General features: G+C 43.0%; 1 protein-coding gene across 1 annotated transcript in view; it reads left to right on the top strand.

The window, feature by feature from the left end:
- COL1A2 (collagen type I alpha 2 chain) overlaps nt 1–23,792 on the top strand; it is an 84,936-nt gene that overhangs the window by 52,839 nt on the left and 8,305 nt on the right. Inside the window, exons 32-46 of the mRNA XM_056857216.1 lie at nt 1,505–1,612; nt 5,817–5,870; nt 6,783–6,836; nt 9,454–9,507; nt 9,627–9,680; nt 9,780–9,887; nt 11,222–11,275; nt 11,377–11,430; nt 13,044–13,205; nt 17,004–17,111; nt 18,109–18,216; nt 20,313–20,366; nt 20,470–20,577; nt 21,992–22,045; nt 22,886–22,993. Coding sequence (XP_056713194.1) covers nt 1,505–1,612; nt 5,817–5,870; nt 6,783–6,836; nt 9,454–9,507; nt 9,627–9,680; nt 9,780–9,887; nt 11,222–11,275; nt 11,377–11,430; nt 13,044–13,205; nt 17,004–17,111; nt 18,109–18,216; nt 20,313–20,366; nt 20,470–20,577; nt 21,992–22,045; nt 22,886–22,993 — 1,242 coding nt within the window. The remainder of the gene's footprint in view (nt 1–1,504; nt 1,613–5,816; nt 5,871–6,782; nt 6,837–9,453; nt 9,508–9,626; nt 9,681–9,779; nt 9,888–11,221; nt 11,276–11,376; nt 11,431–13,043; nt 13,206–17,003; nt 17,112–18,108; nt 18,217–20,312; nt 20,367–20,469; nt 20,578–21,991; nt 22,046–22,885; nt 22,994–23,792) is intronic.

The raw sequence follows: 23,792 nt of genomic DNA, 5'->3' as shown, positions 1-23,792 counted from the left end.
GCGCAAATATGCTGTGGAGACAGCCAGGAGCAAGCGTTTAGGAAGCAAGGAGACTAAAGTTTAAATAGAACGGGTTAGCTAGAGTCAGAAAGAAGAGGGCAGCATTTATCACACTGGGAGAGGGGGATTAAGATGAGAATGCAGTGATGGTTCAAAAATCCCAGGAGAGGAAGTAGGAAGTTACAAAGAAAGGCCTGCAAGTTACCCCCACCCCAGACTGGCACTTTTAGGAGAAGGCAGTGAGATAATTTGGAGCCATGTGGGAGGATAGGGTTGCCAGGTCCCTCTTCGCCACCCGCGGGAAGTGTTTGGGGTGGAGCCTGAAGAGGGTGGGGTTTGGGGAGGGGAGGGACTCCAATGCCATAGAGTCCAATTGCCAAAGCGGCCATTTTCTCCAGATGAACTGATCTCTATTGGCTGGAGATAAGTTGTAATAGTGGGAGATCTCAAGCTAGTAGCTGGAGGTTGGCAACCCTATGGGAGGAGGATCAAAAGAATGGCCTTAAAGGAAAGAGAGCTAATAGAGCCAATGTAACTCTTTCCTCCCGTCAGGGTTGCCAACCTCCAGGAGGGGCCTGGAGTTCTTCCAGAATTACAACTGATCTCTGGACTCCAGAGATCAGTTCTCCTGGATACAATGGCAGCTTTGGGGGTGAAATCCCTCCCCAAATTCCCCCCTGTACAGGCAACAGACTCAAATGTCCTGAAGTATCCCAAGACCAAGTTGGCAACCCTATCGTCCATGCTGTGCCCTCAGTGTACATATATATGGACATAGGAAGCTGCCTTTTACTGAATCAGACCTTTGGCCCATCAAGGTCAGTATTGATTACACAGACTGGCAGCAGTTCTCTGGGGTCTGAGTTGGAGGTCTTTTACATCACTGACTACCTGATTCTTTAAACTGGAGATATCAGGTATTGAAGTTTGGACCTTCTATATGCAAACAAACGCTGTACCACTGAGCTATGACCCCTCCCAAAATTCATTCCCCTTCTGGGGGGGCCATCTGGTAAAGGCAATTCCAGGCTAATCTTAAATGGATTAGTTTGGGTCAAACCACCTTTCCCAAAATGTAAAAAGGTGAGTATGATCTTAGGTTCTGCGTGCTGCTTTCAGCATGTGCAGCAGTGTCTAGGATTGTCGGGAACCATGCGTAGTTCCATTCCATCATAATCCAGATTAATTTAGAATGGGCAGCAGACATCCTCCCAATTCAGCTATTGTAGTTAGACATATTCTGAGTCCGTTCAGGATGCCTTCTGCTATTTCCACCTGAGTGATGAACGAATTGATCTTTCTAACGACACAAGATGAGAAACTGCAGGAGACACTACCATCAGTTCTTCAGTGTGTTGAGAAACACTGCACACTGCAGGAAAAGAAAACTAACAAGCTGATAAAATAAGCAGGTGGTAGGCAGTGCAATAGAATGCATTGTTCATTTTTTTCCCTATGCACCTTAAAGAATTGCTGTTTCTTTTCCCCTCACTTGTTCCACTAGGGTGAACCTGGTGCTGTCGGTGCAGCCGGTGCCCCAGGCCCATCCGGTCCTAGTGGAATCCCAGGAGAAAGAGGCATTGCTGGTGGTCCAGGAGGCAAAGGTGAAAAGGTAAGACAACAAAGGGGGAAAGTCTGGATTCTATAAGTATCCAACCATTGTTTAAGGCAGGGGTGGGGAACGTCAGGCCCAGGGTCCGTATAAGGCCCGCGAAATGATTTGGTCTGGTCCTTCATGGGTCCTGGCAGATCTCTAGCTCAGAAGGATCTAAGACTGGTGATCCGCCCCCTCCCGCGGCCAGGAATAGCCTCGATTCAAGGTGGATGTGAGTTTGTTTTGCCGAGAAAAGGAACCTTCTTGCCCCCTTGCAGAAGAGTTGTTAGCTATGGAGCTGCTAGGACCACCCAAGAAACTATGTTAACTCTTTCCCACCTGGGCTGTAGAGAAACGTATTTCCTCTGTATTACAAGAGGGCTGGGGGCAGAAGTGGCGACAATGGAGGGGTTAAAAGGGGCAGGGCCAGAATGTGTGGCCCGCAAATGATGTTATAAATATCCAAATGGCCCTTGGCAGAAAAAGGGTTCCCCACCCCTGGTTTAAGGAAACAGATGACCCTAACATATTTCAGTCACCAGATCTTCCCAAGGGGATAAAGAATGATTAAAAAGTGTCTTTTTAAAAGGGTCTCCAGTTTTTTGGATGCCAACTGAAAACAACTTTTTACTCACTGTATGCATTTGGTACAAGTTACATCAGTGGAATGCATCTACGAGCTGAATGGAGATCAGCAGCCTCAAATTTGTGTTAAATTGTTTTCTTCCATGGTGTAGATACAGAAAGAACTGAAAATGTGTGATGTGTCCTCACACTGAGTTATACTGCTCTCTCAAGGTCAGGGTTGCGTACTGCGACTGGCGGTGACTGTCCAAGATCTCGGGCAGAAATGTCCCACATCATCTCCTATCTAGTCCTTTTAACTAGAGTTGCCAGGATTGAATGTGGAACCTTCTGCATACAAAGTTGCTACAGTGCCCTTGAGCCATGAGTGCTAAAATTTCAGGAGGGTCTCTTTAAGGGTCACTGTACACTTAACACAGAATGAGGCATCAGAATTTTGGACTGCACCAGAATTCAGACTATTGAGGGAGGCCCTATTTCTTTAATTTCTCCACCTTAAAAACAACAACAACAAAACCTCTATGTAGTAAACCAGTACACGAAAAAGAAATATTTAACATAACAATCCCCACAATCTAGTTTATTACATGCAGAGGTATTATGTGTGTGTGTGTGGGGGGGGGGGGGGGTTTAACAGAAAGGAGTATTTCAGATATCATCACCTACCTGTCTGAAGTGGTATAATCTCAAATTCAAATACCTTATTCTACATAATTTGTAGAACAACTCTCAGATATGTAAAATGTCTTGGAGAGAACAAGAAAGCTGCTTTTGGAGTTTTACAGCCCATTCCTGAGCTGTGCAGGCTAAAGTTATTTGGAGGTGCGCAAGGGCCCGCTTCGGCGTCCGCGCGATGTGCGCCAGCGCCCAGGCCACTTGTGCCACCACAACTGGTGTGGACCGCAACATTGTGCCGCGCATGCTAGACTGCTTGCACTGCCACAACAGTGCAGCTCTGGGATGCCGGCTTGGCCTCCCACTGGCGTCCTGACGGCGCACCTCCACGTGCCAATCTCTCAGGGGGCGTTCCGGGGGTTGAGCCACCTTTAGGCAGCTTCCCAACCCCCCCTTCAACCCTGGAACTCCCCCTTTGCCCCTACTTGCATTTACACCACCTTTTTAGGTGATGTAGCCCTGTGGAACACTATGGAGCGGTTCCACAGGTCTTGCAGGTAAGGGCAGCTTTCTGTCTTCCGGGTGGGGGCCTGAATTCTCCTTGGGAGGCCTCCAGCCACCAGTGCAGCCCCTCCCCTCAGAAATGGGCTGCCTGAGGGGAAGTAGCCCAAGTGATCATCAGCTGAGTGGTAACCTCCATTGCCCTAGACATAGCTGTAAAGGGAAGGAAATAAAAATTGACATATTAAAAGTGAAGGTGAGAAAATGGTATCCTGTTATATTCCAGACAATGTTATGTGTTCAGTCAAGGAGGCAGACTTGAAGTTCCTTCCCCCATACCTGTGTTCCCAACGGTCTTGTGAATTCAGGCTGAATGAATCCTCCTGGTCACCCAGAGAGCTTCACGGCTGATTAGATATTTGAACTGAAATCTTGCCAAGTGCAGCATTCTGGCCAGAACTCTACACAAGTTCATCAATATTTTGGGTAAATAGTCACTTGTAAAGCACTGCAAATGTGACAGAATATATCAAATTATGTAAATATGTCTGTGTTCAGACAGACACGTCATGCCCACTAGTTGGGGGTCAAAAACTGATTTACGTGTGGCGGAGACTGCTCTGCACAGGGAACCATTCTTGGGTAGCTGCTCTCCACATGTACTATATTGCTCCTCACTATACTGCTCAAAATTTGCACTAGTAAGGACTGGAAATTTCATTTGATAATCCCACCAGTAGCTTCCTATGTGGAGAAGCATCCATTCAATCCATCAAGACACTACATGACTGGGGTTTTTTTCCTTTAAGCTATCCCAAATCTTTAGATCAATCCAGATAAAGGCAGAAGTTGGCTTTGCCACTTCAGGAATTACTTTCTATCAATTACTTTTCCATCCAAAGGTCTGACATTCTGTTCATGATCATATTTTACAAGCTATTTAACCTTATTTTCAACAACGCAACTTACTTATTTACATTATTTATAATCCGCCTTTCTGATTGAGACTCAAGGCAGATTACACAGAGTGTGAGTCAAACACAATCGACAGGCTGAGACAACCAATAAACAAAGCAATAACATATCTTGATCTAGGTATTCTAACTCAAGATGCCATATATTCTTCAGCCAATTTTTTTTTCCACAGCACTACCCTTTCAAAGCATTCAGCCATGGGAGGTGGGAGTTTTGACATTAGGAGAAGAAATAAGGCACACACAACTTTCTATCCAGCCTGCCATAGTTGAAGGCAATGCAAACACTGATTGCCTGGAATGAAACAAGTCAATAAGTAAAATCAATTATTTAAACGTACTGTAGTTAAAAAATAAATCAGGGCATGTTTATTTCACTGACGTGTCCTTTCAAGTTAATGTTCTTGGGAACTACAGCATTTGTCTGTAATAAATACAAGCACTCTTTCTGCTCAGTATAGTCCCATCAGAGTCAACAGCACTGCACCTAAATAGACTGGCAAATGGACCCGCATAAAGCCAGCCGGGCATGTGAGAGGTGCATGTGGTTTGCATTGCACCTGTTTCCAGCCTGTGTTGGTGTTCCGTGCATCTGTGCGGCAGATAATGAGCAAACACGGGGCATTGTGCTAGCCTCAGGCCATGCACACAAAAGAACATTGTTGGTGTGGGTTTCTCCCATAATATCTTTCCTACACAGAAAGGTCTAGTTCTGAAAGTTCAAGCAGAAGAATTAGAAGATTCCAGTATCCATGTGTCCATGTGTCCAGAGCTCAGCCCAGAAACAGCTGCATTCTACGCAACATACAGCGATTCATAATCATTCACAGATAATTCAGCACATGATAATTGTTTATAATAGGTTTAGGATGCCATATGATTATTGCAGTTAAAAATATGGTGCATGATGCAGAAGTTGTGTGTATGTGGAGAATGTACCTTCATGCAGTAATGTGTGTACGTGCATTGGGAAAGCCACGTTTTCCTACAGATAAGAACCTTATGTGTAGAGTGATCATGAAGTTCACATTCTCGATCCTGGGCCATAATCCAGATGTGGAAGGAATCATAAGACTCTTGTGGAAGGATGGATCATTGAAGGAATGCCAGATGAAATAAAAATCTTAACTCACTAGAGTGATACAGACAAATAATCACCTGCAAAGGGGACAGAGTTCCATAGTTTTGGTGCCACAACTGAGAAGATCCTCTCTTGAGTTGCTACCCACCTAATCTCAAAAGGTGGGAGCACCAAAGCAGGACCTGGGAAGATGACTGTTGTGGTCAAATAGGTTAGTATGGTAATAGATGGTCCCTTGGGTATGCTGGTGCCAAGACACACAGGGATTATTAAAAGGAGACTGGACAATGCACTGCAAAAGCACAAAACAACTTGAAGTGGTACCCAAAGACAAGTGCTTTACAATGACCTTCTAAATCCCAGTTGTGTTTCTCATTTCAGATGCTTTAGACACCATTGCAACATAAAATATGCCTCCTCCAATTAAATACAATCATAATCCATGCTGTTTTCTCCTTGGTTTCAGGGCCCAACAGGATTCAGAGGTGAACCTGGAGCAACAGGAAGAGATGGTGCACGCGTAAGCATGCTTCCTAAATTACTTAGAATCATAGAAACATAGAGTTGTAAGGACCTCCAGGGTCATCTAGTCCAACACCCTGCACAATGCAGGAAATTCAAAACTACCTCCCCCAACCCCCAGTGACCCCTGCTCCATGCCCACATACAAAGAGCCAAGTGTATACTCCTTTAATAACCAGGATGTGAAAGCAATACAGTGACACTGAGGCTGCAACAAACAAACCATCTATCCTGGTGCAGTCTCTTAACCCTCAAAGACATAAAATAAATGAGAATACTTAGATTTTAATTTTCTGAATCTAAAAACCAATTGGCTTTTCCTCCTTTACAGTAGGATTATACTTAATTTCCTGATTTCTAAAGTTAAACTTTATTAACATGTCTGCAAAACTACCTCACTTTTTCCTTAAGCTTTTATTATCAGATACAATAGATAATTTAACCAATAGTTGCCAGATTTGCTTGGCTAGCAATTAAAATAAGGCAGAGCTGGATGAAATCTATGCAATAGCCAAGGAAGAATGGGACAATTCAGACTAGTTTTATATTAATCTTACAAATATATATGACTGGATTATTTTTGTAATGTTTGTGTCATTTAAAGTATTGTAATTTTAGCCATATTTTGTCTACCGGTACGTGCTTATCAAGCAATTTAGTAATCCTGTTTTATTTGATGGTCTGTAAAAAATAATTATTATTATTATTACTACTACTACTACTTTACTTATTAGAATAAATATTATTTTGATTTCATCTAGAAACCTGATAGCTTTTGAAACTGAAAACCTGAAACAAGACAAAACTTGTTCAATATTAATTTGTGCAATTGCCTTTATATATAAATGCTCTTTGTATATGATTGGGAGGAAAATCCACATCACCATATATGATTCTCCTTGATCTCCAGGGTGCTCCTGGTGCAGTTGGCGCCCCTGGTCCTGCTGGAGCTTCTGGTGAAAGGGTAAGTGCCCGTCTTTTCCGATATGCCCTAGTAATATCCCCTCTAACAAAGTAGAAAACTTGTATCCACAGAAAGCAACATGCACAGATTGTTGTCCATGTTCCCTGGGGATGGGGGGCAACTGGGCCTCCCTCTTTGGTTACTCTGCAAAAATGACTGCCTGCTGTACACTATGAACCTTCTCAAACCTATTAATAAGACATCTCACTTAGTGGAATTGAGTCCCTGGATCCAATCTTTTCTTCCCTTCATCATCATCATTATCATCATTTGATAGTTCCTACAGCTCTTGTTAGGATTCTTAAAGCTGTCCAGTATTTATTGTCCATCAACTGTCAGACAGTCCATTAATAGTTCCATTTTACAGATAGCAAAGAAAGAATGACTTGTCCAAGGACCCAGTTTTCCTTTGTCCACTCCAAACCTTCTAGAAGAAGAGTTGGTTTTTATACCCAGCTTTTCTCTACCTTAAAGGAATCTCCCCCCGCCAAACAGGCACCTTGTGAGGTAGTTGGTGCTGAGAGAACTGTGACTGGCCCAAGGTCAACCAGCAGGATTCATATGGACGAGTGGGGAATCAAACCCTGTTCTCCAGAATAGAGTCTGCCACTCTTAACCACTACACCACGCTGGCTAGCCTTATTGCTCTTGTAAATCCTCCAGAAGAAGAGTTGGTTTTTATATTCCGACTTTCTCTACCACTTAAGGAAGAATCACCTTCCCTTCCCCTCCCTACAACAGACACCCTGTGAGGTAGGTGGAGCTGAGAGAGCTCTTAAGAGAGCTGTGATAAGCCCAGGGTCACCCAGCTGGCCTTATGTGTAGGAGTGGGGGAAACCAACCCGGTTCATCAGATTAGCGTCCACCGCTCATGTGGAGGAGTGGGGAATCAAACCCGGTTCTCCAGATTAGAGTCCACCACTCCAAACCACAGCTATTAATCACTACACCATATGTAACAAAACTTCCACACATTCTATTGCCTCGCCAGGAAATGAGAGAGAAGTCAACTCAGAATGAGTTTTTCAGCATCATAAAACACAATATCAGAGTCATAACAGAGACTGGGTATTGGCTTATCATAAGGGCCACCAGTCCTATTAGAATGCTAAATGGGTACCACTAGACACAGCTGTGTTTACAGTGATGCCCATTTAACATCTCGATAGGATAGTAAATCAGCTTATTCATTTTATTATTTCTTCGTATGCTGAACTAGCTCCTCAATCTCCAAAATGCTTAATTAGCAGAGTGTTTTTTTAAGTTTTAAAAACTTATATTTCTGATGAGTACGAGAAAGAAATATAGCAATGATGAGTTTTATCCAGAGAAAGTTAAGCATGTTATCCAATAGGATAATTTAATTATCATTCCAATAAATGTCATTTGCCATTCTGGAGATTCAGAATCATTGCATTGGTAGGTCTGAAGTAGTAAAGGGTATTCCTTTCTCTTGTTTCATCTCTAAGTATCAGGCTCAGCCGTTAGTAGGTGTCAATAACTGGACCATTCATTTTTTTAAAAATGCGCTTTTACTTACCACTAGTAATCCTGTAACAGCAGGGATAAGTGGCTTTATTTGCTTTTGTGATGGCAACATTATATCAGCCTTTGGAAATGCATGAAGGACATTTCTATGAAAGTAACTATAATTTAATTTTTTTATTATTTTGTTCTTATTTATGTTTATGACAGCTTTATTTTACCCAGCTTAGTGGAATTTGTTGGTTTTATTTCCGTTAACCCTTATGGTTAAAAAAAAGAAAGAAATATTTGCTAAAGTTGCACATACTGCATAGAATGTTGACAAAAAAAGAGATAATTTGGCTTTCTATAGATTGTACCTATAGAATGTACATTCTCACTTTGTGAAGATGCAAATATCTACAGTACATAAGAACAGAAAGAGAACACCGAGCCTTTAAAGTAATTGGATCATGTCATATTCCCCACTCTTCTTTTGCTAACTTTATGGAATACTTATTGGGTTTTGCTCAGGACCTGACCAATTGCAATATTCTCCATCTCAGAAAACTGGATAGAAAGGCTTGGGAGAACCTTTCCACTTAAGAACATAAGAAGAGCCCTGCTGGATCAGACCAGCGGTCCATCTATTCCACCAGCTTATTTTACACTGTGGCCAAACAGTTACCCCCAGAGGACCAACAAACAGGACAGAGTCCAAGGCCTTCCCCTGATGTTGCCTATTGGCATTCAGAGGTTTGCTGCCTTTGAATATGGAGGTTCCCTTTAGACAACAGGGCTAATAGCCCTTGATGGACCTCTCCTTCGTTAATCTGTCCAGCCCCAATTTAAAGCCATACATGCTTGTTTCCATTACTGAATCAACTGGCAGTGAATTCCACAACCCTCTTACTTAATCCACTTAACTTATTTTTCTGTCTTGTTGGTAGTGTGAGGATAGTTTCTCTTACTTCAGTTGGATGGACGTTTTGGCTGTAGATCTGTCTTATGCATGTTCTGTTCTGAATTTCATTGGTCCAACACAGAGAAGTTGACGAGTGCATTCATGTAGAGGGTCTTTGGACCCTCCTGATTTGATTTTAGGATGGATAATTTTTGTGTGCCAATCACGCTGATCGACTGTTTGTTTTAGGGTGAAGCTGGTCCCGCTGGCTCTGCTGGCCCTGCTGGCCCTCGTGGAATACCTGTGAGTACTGCAGTCATTCCTTTTGAACAGTGAAACAGCCTGTTCTGGGAACCATTGGGATGGAGTGGTGGTTGGCCTTTCGCACTAAATCGGTTGGTTTCCCCCCCCCCCCACTGTAGGGTGAACGTGGTGAGACCGGTCCTGCTGGCCCTCCTGGATTTGCTGGCCCTCCTGTAAGTATTAAAGAAGATATTGGGGTTTTTTTTCTAGTTTTGTGGTGGTTTATGGTTAAAGTTTTATTTTAAGCATCATTTTCTCTTAACTTTTGAAAGGGTGCAGCTGGCCAGTCTGGTGCTAAAGGTGAACGAGGTCAGAGAGGCCCTAAAGGTGATGCAGGTCCTCAGGGCTCCGTTGGTGCTGTCGGTAATGCTGGCCCCGCTGTAAGTAAATAAAATTTCATATTAAACGATTCTCATCTTTGATCAGTCTATATGGATTTCAGCTAGCCACACCTCACATCTATGATTTCAAGGAATGATAGCATGACAAACATCTCTTTATCTTATGCAAATCAAATGCTCTAAATGCGGAATTAAAATTAAACTCACCTGCATGGTATCAGTCTGTCCCAAATTGTGGGGAACACACCTCCAGCTACAAAGAAGAAGAGTTGGTTTTCATATGCCGACTTTCTCTACCACTTAAGGCAGAATCAAACCGGCTTATAATCACCTTCCCTTCCCACAACAGACACCCTGGGAGGTAGGTGGGGCTGAGAGAGCATGACTCGTCCAAGGTCACCCAGCTGGTTTCGTGTGTAGGAGTGGGGAAACGAATTCAGGTCACCAGATTAGCCTCCGCCGCTCATGTGGAGGAGTGGGGAATCAAACTCGGTTCTCCAGATCAGACTCCACCGCTCCAAACCACTGCTCTTAACCACTACACCACGCTGGCTCTCTCAAAAGCAAACTATCGATCAGCAAAAAAACCAAAAGGCATTAGAAGAAATATTTAGAATTAAACCATAAAGATTGTATTCAGCCTTCACAAAGAGTTTATATATAAGCATTATTGGAACTAGTGGTATATTTATTTTTTGATTAGTTATGTATACATTTCCAGACCAACATTAATTCCGTCTGATACACAGTAGTAGCCTTCTTTCTGTTGATATATCACTGATGATAGTCAGATATAATTGTCATAAATGCCCCCAGTTCAAGGAATTAGTAATGATATGACATATAGTATAACAGTAGTAACTGGACATTATTGGTTATTCATATGTCACCTTATAAGAGTGAAGCGCCTTTCTAAAAGAAAAATTTTGTAACAAAAATTGTGGTTTGCCATGCAGCCTCCCTTCGAAATGAGTGTGATCCAATAAGTCCCACCACAAAATGGAGGTATACATGAGGAGCCTCTGGCAATATGATGCTTTGAAAACAAAGAACGGCCCAGTGGTTCCAGCGGCCCTTCTGCTGCTGTGTTTTCTACCAGTTTATAGAGATTTGCTGTAGAAACAAACTGTTCCTTCACTGCTGGGACTGTTGTGGTGAGGTCACTTTTTTGAAGAATGTTCTTTAATCTTCACAGGAGAACTTACCTTAATCAGGCTGTTGTTAGCATATATAGGGCTTGGTCCTTTTCCTAATACGTCAGTGGCATAACTTTCAGTGATTGCAATCGTAAATCAATCGTAAAATTGAGTACTTGAGAGGCTTGGGAATATTTTGTTGGTTTGATCTTTTCCCTTTTCTCTCCTTGCGAATAGGGTCCCGTCGGTCCTTCAGGTCCTGCTGGAGGTCGTGGTGATGGTGGTCCACCTGTAAGTTTAGCATCTTATATTTGTCTTCCCGACAGTATTGTGTTTCTGATCCTAGTGAATCTTGGTTAATCTCTTGGTTTTACTCTCCCCCCCCTCCACAGGGTGTTACTGGTTTCCCTGGTGCTGCTGGTAGAATGGGACCTCCAGGCCCTTCTGTAAGTAGTTACTGAGCACTTCCTCCAAATCCAAGATAGGTTGCATAAAGCTAAGCTTCTTCTGATCTTAGATTCCTCTTTCCAAAGAATTACTCTAGATAATTACTTTCAAACGGTGTTTTGGGAAACTTGGAGGTTCTCCGCAACTCCATCAGTAGTTCTTCAGCGGGAAGATTCATCTAAAAGAGAGCTCTGCAAGCTGCTATTGGCTACTGCTGTTTTCCTGCTTTGTTTAGCCACACGGAGTGTAGGGCGCATTTTCATTCATGTGAGGCAACTGTTGGAATCGACATTTCTGGCCAGAAACCTGCATTAAAAAAATTATGACAAACACACGGGAGAAACCCCAACAACCTTCTTCTTCACTACAAGCAGTGTTGGGAAGGGCTGATTCGGAATACAGTAATGATAATGGGAGGAGATGTTTACCCCTTAACTCCTCCCCGAGCTGCTTTTATCTTGCAAGCATACATTTAGAAACCCCGATGGGAGAAAGTATGGAAAATAGCCAAGGAGGGAAGAGCTTCAGGAGGATGGGAAGAAGCAAGGCTAGATTAAGAATTGCCTTCCTAACGCTGCTACTGTAAATTAAACTTCCCCCCTCCTGATGCTACTTTGCAAAAAAAAAGCAGCAGCAGACTGTTGTGTATAATGTGTAATTTCCCCAAGTTTGAACCCTACAACATGCTCCAGAATCACATGCGGGATTCCCAAGGAATACGTGCAGGAATTCTTCAACAGACAAGACCATATAGAAAACTGATTTGTAGAAAATTTGAAAATCATTCCTGTAGATTAATGCAATGGGGAAATTAAGTTAGAAAGGACTGTACATTTTTCAATCCAAAACCTGGATCCTGTTATCTCTATGAGGAATGCTAGAAATCAATCCAATGAGGTCATTAGAGCAATGAATTAAAAAGGGACTCCAAGGAATAATGGCATTCAATGTGATTTGTCCTTCCTAACCTTTCAAAACCAGAGCTCTTGGGATGCCTTTGAAATAGGAGAACGATTGTTGACTAAGCCTCACCCACACACCCAGTTAGTTTAAATTCTGAAACTTGCACACAATGTGTTTTGAACATCTTCAAAGACTTGCTAGTAAACTCTTATTAAACATGTTTCCTTTATTTTTTCCCCAACTGACATGCCTGTACTCAATCTGTCCCTTTAGTTTTCACGTGACTCTGACAGCAATGTTATGAACATTATTAAGGATCTATAAAATATTGGCATGATCATAGGCAACAACCATCAATGGAATGATAATTTTAGCTCTCTACAGCCCTTTCTTACATACATTTCATAGTTTTTTACTAGACATAGACTGCAGTACTGTCTGAAAATTTGTGAGCAAGTCACATTGAGCGGAATGGGACTCACTTCCAAGTAAACGTGTACAGGATTGCAGTGTAAATCAACTAATTCTTTGCGGTCATCATGAGAAAGCTTGTTCGAAGAGATCACACACACACACACACACACTTGGCTAAAATGCTTTTTACTAAGTACCTTTCTCAGTTCTGTTGTTTCGGCTTTAATGTTTCATTCATCACGCGGCAGCAAAGCAGACATGTAACTGTGTAATGGCATCCATATTTTATTCCTAGGGTATCACTGGCCCACCTGGTCCTCCTGGTCCATCTGGCAAGGAAGGTACGAGAGGCCCACGTGGTGACACTGGACCGGTTGGCCGTACTGGAGAATCCGGCCCCGTTGGACCTCCTGGTTTCACTGGAGAGAAAGGCCCAAGTGGAGAAGGTGGTGCCGCTGTAAGTTGTTCAGAATCATTTCTCATTCCTCAATGTCACTTTTATGGGGCCACCCTAAGCAGAGTTAACACCCTTCTATGAACATTGCATCCAATGGGTGTAGACGGCTGAAACGATGCTTAGAATGGTACTGTTAATATACTTATCAGGCATTTTCATAAGCCTAGCTAGCAGTCAACTCATTGAATGAAGTAGGTGTTCAAAGCATGTAAGAACGTCTTTCCTGTGAAGTACAAGCAGACATAAGTAAATGCATAAATGTTTTTTTTTTAATTATTTTTATTATTTAAAACAATTCAACAAAAATAAACATATCTCAACAATATATTCAGTTGTAACTGCTTGTAACAAAAAAAATTCATTGCTATTACTGAGAATATGTTATCTATAATATTCAATGCTATCTACTATATGTGACTTCCCCGCATCTTCTTCAGTCACTAATTCTACTGGTTAACACTTTTGCATTTCAAATTAATTTCTAATCCTTATTTTCTCTCATACAGACTTGCTTTAAGCCATCTATACTACTTCTATAAGCAATTTCAAGTCCTACCTAGTTATAATATTATCATCATTGTCTCTATATAACATTCTATTATTCTATAATAAAGGGATTAGATCAATACATAAACAAATTTTCCCATTAGAAATTCATCAAAGTAAATCCACCGTGGCTCCCTTACACCCCAAAAATAAGCATCATTTTAGCCATTATCTTGTTTTGGGAGGGGATCTGCCAGTCCTTTATTTCCCAATCCCCACCCCCCGTTTTTCAATATAGTAGCTGCAATTCTGGCCTCTGAAAATGTAAAAAAAGATCCCAGTGATTGTATCCATTGGCTTCTTGTTAAAATTTCCAGCAGCTTCTTGGTAAAATCCTTCGTCATGTCTCCCTCCATCGCTGGCTGCCAGGAAGTGTTTTCTTGGGATAATAATGTTCCTCCTGTCAGCAGTAACTCAGACAAGTAGATTGTAGAGGTATTGAGTTCTCTCATGTTGCTCTCTCTCATTGCCAGCTGGTCACTTGCAGCTACCTCTTTAAAAATAAATTGTTCTAATTCATTGTCATTTTTTTCCATTGACATAATTGTTGTCATATCTTGGGTCTTCATATCGTGGATCTCCTCAATAATTGTGTCCAGTTTTCCATTAATTGATTTAAATAGGATATTCATCACCTCAGCTAGTTGAAATACTTGTTGTGAGAGCGCTTGTTGTTTTTCAAAGACTAAATCTTGTTGCACTGCAAACATGTCCATTTGTTTGAGTAACATCTCTTCCATCCTCTTGTTTGACATATCTGCTTGTATTCTTATATAGAAGCAGGCTTTGTAATTTTCAAGATATCCTCAATTACGCTTCAAAGCAGCACAGATAAAGAAAAGAAAGTAGACAGGAAACTGCAGTATCATAGACCCTGCGTCGTCTCCTCTCGGTGGTTAAGTGGTAGGAACGATTTGATGGTTACACCGGGGAGATTCACTTCAAGTCTTCCAATCTGCCCTGTCTTTTCGATGGTAACAAAGCCCTTCTTATTATCTTCCGGTCTTAAGAGGCGACGTGGCTGGACATTGAATCAAAGAAAGCCGGAAGTGGGGGGGGGAAGGTTTTCGTCTCCCTCCCTCCCCTCAAAGCATTTAATTGGTAGTTGTAAAGTCATTCAAAAGTCCCTTTTATTGCGTCTACTCACTGATCAAGTTGATAAGGTCTTAGTCAGTTCATTTAATGGCATTTGTTTATTTAAAAAGTCTCGTTACGGTGGGCAGGGAGTCCCCGGTTTTCGTAGGTGTTTGTATCGTCATTCAGGTCTTCTCAATCAAGATAAAGGCAAAAAGTGTCTTTTTACTCACTCTGACTTCCAAAGGTGAGGCTTCTTGTTCTTTTCATAGATTATTTGATGTTAATGTATAGAGGAGGTCAAAGCCTATAATCCAAAGAGTCGTCCGTGGCAATGGTGGCCCCTATGTGCAGGCGGGGACAACTTCCAAGTCTAAGAGAGGCTTAATAAAAGCTCTCTCAGAGAATATGGGAGTCCAAACCGCTCTTGAAGGCTGCAGGGAATTTCCTGCTTCCCGATCCACTATTTAGGACCGAGTTGGAGTGCTTTTTGCACTCCAAATCTAAACGACTCTTGGTGTCTCCTGGGAGCCCCCAGGAAACAATGGCGCTCGGACCAAACGCTCTACAGGAAGTCAGTAAATGCATAAATGTTTAGGGAACAAAATTGGGAACACAAGCAGCAAAATAAAATGCTGTGAGTCCTCTTACAGCCCATTCCTGAGCTGTGCCAGCAGCCCGACCCAAAGGCCTTTGGAGACCGACGAAGGCCTCTGCCGGCACAAGGGCCCACAACGCCAGCACCCGGAAGGCGCACGCCGGTGTTAGTGGCCCCAGCGCCGGCGTGCAGGCCCGGCCGCCGGTCCCCAGCCGCCGCAGCAGCAGCAGCACTGGGCCTGGATGCTGCCGGAGCCTCCCGCCAGCATCCGGCCGCTGGCACAGGCTGCAGCAGCGACCCGGGAGGCATTCCAGCACTGGCCAGGGGGCAGGGCCGACGTTAGTCAGCCTCCTGAACCGTTTTGGCTTGGGAACGCCCCCTTTTTTTCCCTTTTAGGTGGCGTATCTCCCATGCAACCCTATGAGGGGTTTTTTTGCGCCGGGTGGAGGTTTCAGCGGTGCCAAAACCTCCTTAGGAGGCAACGCTGCTGGGTTGCCTCCTAAGCCAGGTGCAGGCATTCCTTTCAGGAATGGGCTGTTATGTTGTGACAGCCTTACTCCTGAGTAATCATTCTGCACATAATCTCTGCTAGCCTTAATGGGACCGCTCAGAGCACAACATACAACGCAGTTTTATTTATTTACACTTCTAGCTCAAACCAATATCTAAGATGCAAAAAAAATGGCTCAACACGTTCATTTCAACATGAATACTGGCTGTAACAGAATCTGACCTTTTGAATTTACTAACCTCAAAGAACCCCAACATATATGACCAATTAAGATATCATTGCTGGTATCCTTGTTTAGGAGTCACGTGTTTACATATATAATTATTCTCACTCACTGGTAATAGATGAGTAGAACATTTAGCATCTCTGCATGAGTTGCCACTGGTCACTTTGTGTTCCTGTTAGATTAGTTTACGTATTTTCTTAGTCTGTTCACACTCAGTTTACATTAGTAGCATAAATTTGTTCAGCTGTTCATGTGGTTTTTGGATCATAAGTATGTTTTTTACCATAAATCCAATGTAAACATGTATCCCAACTATGTTCAGATACCTACAAACAGGCCAAGTAGTAAACAGCAAAACCTTTTGATGTGACTGACGGAACCGACATACCAAACTTCAGGCTAAAGAGGAAATTTAAATAGGGATATTTAGAAGATCTTATCCTGCCTTAAATAGTATTTTGTACTTAATCTGCAGGTATAAACTCCCAAGCTCAAGTGGCTATTGTTAGGTTTAGTTAGTTTGCTTAGTTAGCCACCCAATCTTAGTCCCAAATATGGGTTTCTTCACATACTTCTTTTACTGTTTGATACCGCAGACTTGTGGCTCACCAAGTCGACTTCATTTGCAGTTTTTAGGCCTCGACCCAAGGTTTTTTATCCTCTTTTGGAAGCAGGAGCATCATTATGGGGAATATTTTTTCAGTAAACATAATCACAAAAAATAGTAATGGAGTTGTTATGGCATGAGAATGTATTCACAGCCACAAGTCTGTATAATTGAGAAATGCACTACTCTGTAAATAGGATTTGGGGAAAAATGTCCTTTGTTGTCTTCTTATGCAGGGTCCTCCTGGTTCCCCAGGTCCTCAGGGTCTTCTCGGATCTGTTGGTAACCTTGGTTTGCCTGGCTCTAGGGGAGAGCGTGGTCTCCCAGGTGTTGCTGGAGCACTGGTGAGTACATTTGCCCAGTTTTCATACAGGTGACAAATATGTAGGGTTGACAGGTCTCTCTTTGCCACCGGTGGGAGGTTTTTGGGGCGGAGCCTGAGGAGGGAGGGGAGGGACTTCAATGCCATAGAGTCCAATTGCCAAAGTGGCAATTTTCTCCAGGTGAACTATCTATCGGCTGGAGATCAGTTGTAACAGGTGGACGTAATGTCAGTTTATTCACAAGGCTTGCAAGGCAATTGAAAAACCCTCTCCCCCTTTCATAAGCCAAAGCTGTGTGCAGCTTAGAGAGCAGTTGTTTATGTATGTTCAGTGGGTGGGTCCATACCTGAATGCCCACTATAAATCCACCTTAAAATGTAGGACACTTTCGTTGCATAGTCAGTTTTTGCTTTTGGCCTGAAATGGCAGTGCAGAGAAAACAAAGGATGTCCAGGATTTTAGAGTCCTGACCTTCTGATTTTGGGCTTGATTCTACTAGTCAGTACATTGTGGCTGTACCTTTTAGGAAGTAACACTGTGCTGGTGGACAAGCTCCGCTGGGATTCTCAGGTTGGTTGTCCCCAGTCCTTGCCAGACGAGAGTGATTGTATCATTTTGGCAGTTCATGTGCTAGGGCATGTCCCTGAAGTTAGGGCAGTGATTGGGTCAGATATTGGGTGAAATAGAAACACATGGATCAGCGACACGTGCTGCTCTGTTGTCCTGGCAGTGTTATCCTCTGCCTGCACCATCACTGCTAAAGCAAATTGATAGCATGTCCTGGTGCCTTCACTTTATTGCATACTGGAAACGATGCACACCTTCCATGTTTCAGTTGGAAGCATTCTGAGCAGGAGCCCCGTCGTTTCTATGCTCTGTACCAACACCTAGGGCTAACTATTGACAGTCATTAAAGTTAGACAGTCACTTAAATAGCAAAATGGACTTCTGTAAGAGAGTGTCTTTCCATCCTAGCATGTGAACAGCAGTGAAATGTATCCCAACTGTTGTTTTCTAGGGTGAACCTGGGCCTGCTGGCATTGCTGGTCCTCCAGGTGCCCGTGGCCCCTCTGGCCCCATCGGTTCCCCTGGTTTGAATGGTGCTCATGGTGAAGCTGGACGTGATGTAAGTAAATGTTCACTGGAATATTTTTAAACAACATTTAGTTTTTTGGTTATGGTAATTATTGGGGGGGGGGAGAGACATAATGTGAATATATTTTGAGTGAAAACTAAAATATCCAACAGTGTATAATGCAGCGGGAGATGGATTGACTCTGTAAAGGAAGGCATGGCCTTCAGTCTGCAAGACCTGAACATGGCAATTAACGATAGTATGTTTCGGAGGACATTAATTCATAGGGTCGCCATAGTTTGGAAGTCACTTGGCAGCACTAAACACACACACAAAAGCTGCTTCACCAAACTGGTTTTCTTTCATGTTGAGATAGTGTTTGAGATTTATTTGGAATTTAGTCCAATGGAACTGGGATGAATAAATAAGATCAAAGCTGTGAAGTGTTTTGTGTATTTAAACAGGACTAGGAAATTATTGACAATTATTGACTTTAGGACTTGTTGCTTTCAGTGGATGAGAGTTAAGCCACATGCTTAACTTTTCCATTGAAATCAGAGGAATCTTGAAGAAGGGTTTCATTATTGGTTGGATCCTGAGAAATATTGGGAGGTCATGAATCATTTCATATCAAGCAACCTTTACCAATTCTGAAAGCCTAAAAAATCAGGTTTATTTAGTGTGCAAAGGACACAGTCCAGACTTAAGCACCCTGTCTTCCTCTGATGATAGTCAGTGACAAAAAATGAATGTTTGCTGGTTCTTCATATGGAAGTTGCCATGACACGTATTAAAATGAATCACTTTGCAATGAGAAAAATGTTTGTGTATATCTAAGAGTCCTTGGTTGGATTAGCACATTTGTGCTAATTAAATTTGGCTGTAATACAAGGTAGAGTGCATTAAACAGTGGTCTTGCCTTTATCTCCTACTGCAGATTTTTGTCAACCATTAGCACTTACCATTAAAATTACAGGCAGAGAAGACAAGATCTCTTGTCTTCAGTTGCAAGCCTCTCTTAGTACGTTCATTCATCAAAACACTGTACACTTTTTCATCACAATTTTTTTTAATGAAGCAATTGGTATAACTGGCTTCAGACATTTAAAATGAAGGTGACTCCTCTTCTGGCTTGAGGTGCTGTATATCGTATCTGTGGAGATATGCCTGAGGTGTAACTGCCTAAATATCACATGCATCTCCTTTTGGAAGCCTGAAAATGGGGAGCATGACTTACCTGTGCTTCCTGTTCCCCTTCAGAGCTGAACACTGGAAACGGCTCTGCGATGAGAAGCTGATATTATAAAATCATTATACACAATACATTTTAAAACATTGGTATGTTTCTATAGTTCCTCAGTTCCATGACCCTTACAGAACCATGTTTGCTCAAAGACCCCTTGAAGATGTCGCAAACTACTTTTGAAATAAGAACCAGGGTCTAAGGAAATTGCCCGAGCAACAAAACGTCCACTGGTCTGTGCACTGCTCACTTATGGACTGCTACTCCCTCCTGTCACTTTCTTCATATTTTACTATACAGCTACATATTTTACTATACAGCTATAGGAGCCCCGTGGCGCAGAGTGTTAAGCTGCAGTACTGCAGTCAAAAGCTCTGCTCACAACCTGAGTTCGATCCCGACGGAAGTCAGGTTCAGGTAGCCGGCTCAAGGTTCCATCCTTCTGAGGTCGGTGAAATGAGTACCCAGCTTGCTGGGGGTAAAGGGAAGATGACTGGAGAAGGCACTGGCAAACCACCCCGCAAACAAAAGTCTGCCATGGAAACGTCGGGATGTGACTTCACCCCATGGGTCAGGAAGCCCCCGTGCTTGCACAGGGGACCTTTACCTTTTTACAGTTTGTTCATAGTTATACCTGTCACAGGACTTGGTATATTTGAAAAGTCAGATGATGAACATACTGTTGTTCTGCACATAGCCGCTGTCTGTTGTTTAATACTTGTAATTTAGGGCCAAGCTGTCACAATGGAAGTGGGAAATTATGGGAAATGGGGAATTATTATTCTGGCCCAGATTTAGGTCTGTTCTAAGGTCTGCAGGGAGGGGAGGCTGTAGTGGTATTTCACATTTAGTGAAGAACACTGTTTAAAATAGCTGTGTGACATTAATTCTCTCTTCTTCACAGGGAAATCCCGGTAACGATGGTCCTCCAGGTCGTGATGGTGCTCCTGGTTATAAGGTAATCAGGCCCTTGAAGCATAAACCAGTCTGTGTTTATCAAAAGCCATTTCCCTATGTACTTATCTATACTGTCTGTTTTATTCCCCCATTCTTCTTTGTAGGGTGAACGTGGTAGTCCTGGCAGCCCTGGGCCTTCTGGTACTCTTGGCGCTCCTGGGCCCCATGGTGCTGTCGGTCCTGCCGGCAGACCTGGAAATCGTGGTGAAGCTGTATGTGATCTAAACTTCTTCCATTAAGTAACATTAAATTATCTTTACCTAAGGCATCCATATAAACCATCAGGGCTAAAGGCCTTAAAGGCCATATGTGCACCAGACTGGCACTTTGTGTATCTTATACGAAACAGGTGCAAATTTATATTTATCTGTTATTATTTATTGGGCTGCCCTAACCTGGATGGCCCAGGCTAGCCTGATCTCATGAGATCTCAGAAGCTAAGCTGGGTTGGGTCTGGTTAGTACTTGGATGGAAGACCACCAAGGAATATCAGAATCAGAGGAAGGCAATGGCAAACCACCTCCGTTAGTCTCTTGCCTTGAAAACACTGCTGGGTTGCCATAAGTCGGCTGCAACTTGTACAAACTTTTATTGGGCTTTAATTGAATTTATTAACTGTAATTATTTATTGAGCTGGGTTGTTGTTTTGTTAGAGTTGGGGCCAGAAAACTCACTGAGATAGGGTGAGATGTTCATGGTAATTATAATCATCTGGGGCTACATGCAATGTCTGACCCACACATTTATTTATTTATATATACACCACTTTTCTTCCCAATGAGGACCCAAAGCAGAGAGAGAGAGAGAGAGAGAGAGAGAGAGACTGGCCCAAGGTCACCCAACAAGCCTCCATGGAAAGGGAGGATATGAATCTAGGTCTCCCAGATCCTAGTCCAACTCTGTAACACTACATGGGCTCTCCATGCTTTCTCATCTTTCTACATTTGTGTTCAAAGGTAGACAAATGCAGATATGCACAAAAACATCCTTAATGCCCGTATATCCTCTTCAGCCTGTCCACATTAATCTCTGCTCCTTTGTCTTGAAAAGAGCAGAAAGTTCTGTTCCATGTAACTTCTCATTGAAGTGGAAGGTTGAAATTCCCAGAGCCCTTTGCATGAGCATTGCTTTGTCCCCTATGGGAATAAAATAAACAGTACGTGCACAATATGATAAGATACAGGCTTGGAGCCACTATACTATTTGGCATCCTTGGAACAGATGTCCACTTGCAACCACACCCAAGAAAACAGTGCCTTCTGGAAACACCATTTGCTATTAACCGCTTTGGATGTTACATAATGTGACAGAACAGATCTTTTTCTTTCCACATAATATGTACCTTTGCCATAACACTGTCACATCTCTTTCCCTGCCCCAGTGGTGAGGTTCACAAGCTTCGCCCATATGCATGCTTCTCTTTACGGGAGGACATGCCAAAGTTTCCTTTCGGACAGCACAAAAATGTGGAGAATAGGAAGGGTGATTTTCTTGTACTTACCATTCTCTTTGTATTAGTCAGAGTCAGAAGCTGCTCACTGATTCCCGCCCCCCAGCGAGTAAAGAGGGTTTGTTAGTATAATGAGAAATCAACCACGTCTGAGTGTGTTTGTGTTATTGTTTCAGGGTCCCGTCGGTCCAGTTGGTTCTGTTGGCCCAGCTGGAGCAAGAGGTCCTGCTGTAAGTCTGGGTGGGGGGGAGATAGGGTTGCCAGCTCTGGGTTGGGAAATACCTGGAGATTTTGGGGGTGGAGCCTGAGGAGTGTGGGGTTTGGGGAGGGACTTCAATGGGGTGTAATGCCATAGAGTCCACCTTCCAAAGCGGCCATTTTCTCCAGGTGAACTGATCTACGTCACCTGGAGATCAGTCGTAATCCCAGGAGATCTGCAGCCACCACCTGCAGGTTGGCAGCCTTAGAAGGAGAGTCTCATTTTGTGACTGTAGACTTTATGGGGCTAGGAATGGGAGCGGAGGTATCAGAATTAGTCAGAAGGGTACATGACTCTTAAGGAAACATTGGGCTGAGTCGGGTGTGAAGAATAGGGTAGTTTCCCTTCACTTGAACGATTTGGAAGTGGTGAGGGCACAGGATGGGGACTCATGGGGCCCTTAGCTAAACCCCCTTGGCTCATATAGTTGCTTGTGTGCATTGAGAGCCTTTAAGAGGCAGAGGTAAAGGGAGAGCATGTGGCAAACTTATTCATTTTTTAAATGCAAGGTCAAAAAATTGTGTCATCTGCCCTGTGACTTGAGATTGTGGAAGGATATAAGCAAACTAAATAGAAAAACCTAAATGTGGTCTGCTCCAGTAGAAGTTGAGTAGATTAATAGAAGTGGGTGGCACCAACGGCTAAACATGAAAATGGTACCAGCTAAAATTTATGAAACAGAACATGTTTTTGAACAAAGACAGACCTCTTTGGGCATGTAAACACTAAAAAGAGGGTCAAAATTAACTCTGAGCTGAGGAATGTTTGAAACCTCTAATTTTAATGTTTCCTGTGTTCTGTCATTCCCCAGGGCCCACAAGGTGCACGTGGCGAGAAAGGTGTTCCTGGTGACAAAGGACCCAGGGGCATGACTGGATTTAAAGGACATAATGGACTTCAGGGGCTGCCTGGCATCGCTGTAAGTGTGTTCTCTGAACAACATGGCTATACACCTGAGAAATTACGTCTCACAGATAAAGAAAAAGATAACCATTTCCCATATAATCTGTCACAGGATCCAAGAGTCTTTCTGGTTTGATTGCTACTAAAGGGTTATCTTTATGAATATACTGATCATAATTTTATTCTGAACTTCCTCCAGAGGGTTCAGGGTAGTATACATAGTTTTCCTTTCTCAGCCTCACAACAGCTCTGTGAGGCAGAATAGGCTGAGAGAAAATGGCACCCCTGAGGTCATCCAGTGAGCTTCATAGCAGAGTGGAGACTTGAATCTGGATCTCTTAGCCCCTATTCTAACTCTATGAAGTTCCTTTTTCATGAAATTGCCTTTTAGTACTATGATAACTGAGTAGAATATGTGCATTAGCTCACATGAAGCTGCCTTACACTGAATCAGACCCTCAGTCCATCAAAGTCAGTATTGCCTACTCAGACCGGCAGCAGCTCTCCAGGGTCTCAGGCAGAGATCTTTCGCATCACATACTTGCCTGGTCCCTTTAATTGGAGATGCCGGGGATTGAACTTGGGACCTTCTGCATGCCCAAGCAGTGGTTCTACCCCTGAGCCACAGCCCCTCCCTTACAGCAGGGGCCCATCAGATGGTAGAGCAGTGTGTCGAGCCCAATAGTTAATTTGTAAAAAAAAAGAGGTGTTGTGGATTCTTTCCACCTGAAAATTGAATCTTTTGGCCTGGAAGTTCTACCATTTGATCCCAAACACATACTGCGGGGGTGTGGGGGAGTGAAGGCTTCTTGTTT

This window comes from Euleptes europaea, chromosome 11, assembly GCF_029931775.1.
Source record: "Euleptes europaea isolate rEulEur1 chromosome 11, rEulEur1.hap1, whole genome shotgun sequence".
NCBI lineage: Eukaryota > Metazoa > Chordata > Lepidosauria > Squamata > Sphaerodactylidae > Euleptes > Euleptes europaea.
The sequence above is the reverse complement of the archived record's forward strand: the minus strand, read 5'-3'. Positions and strand labels throughout refer to the sequence as shown.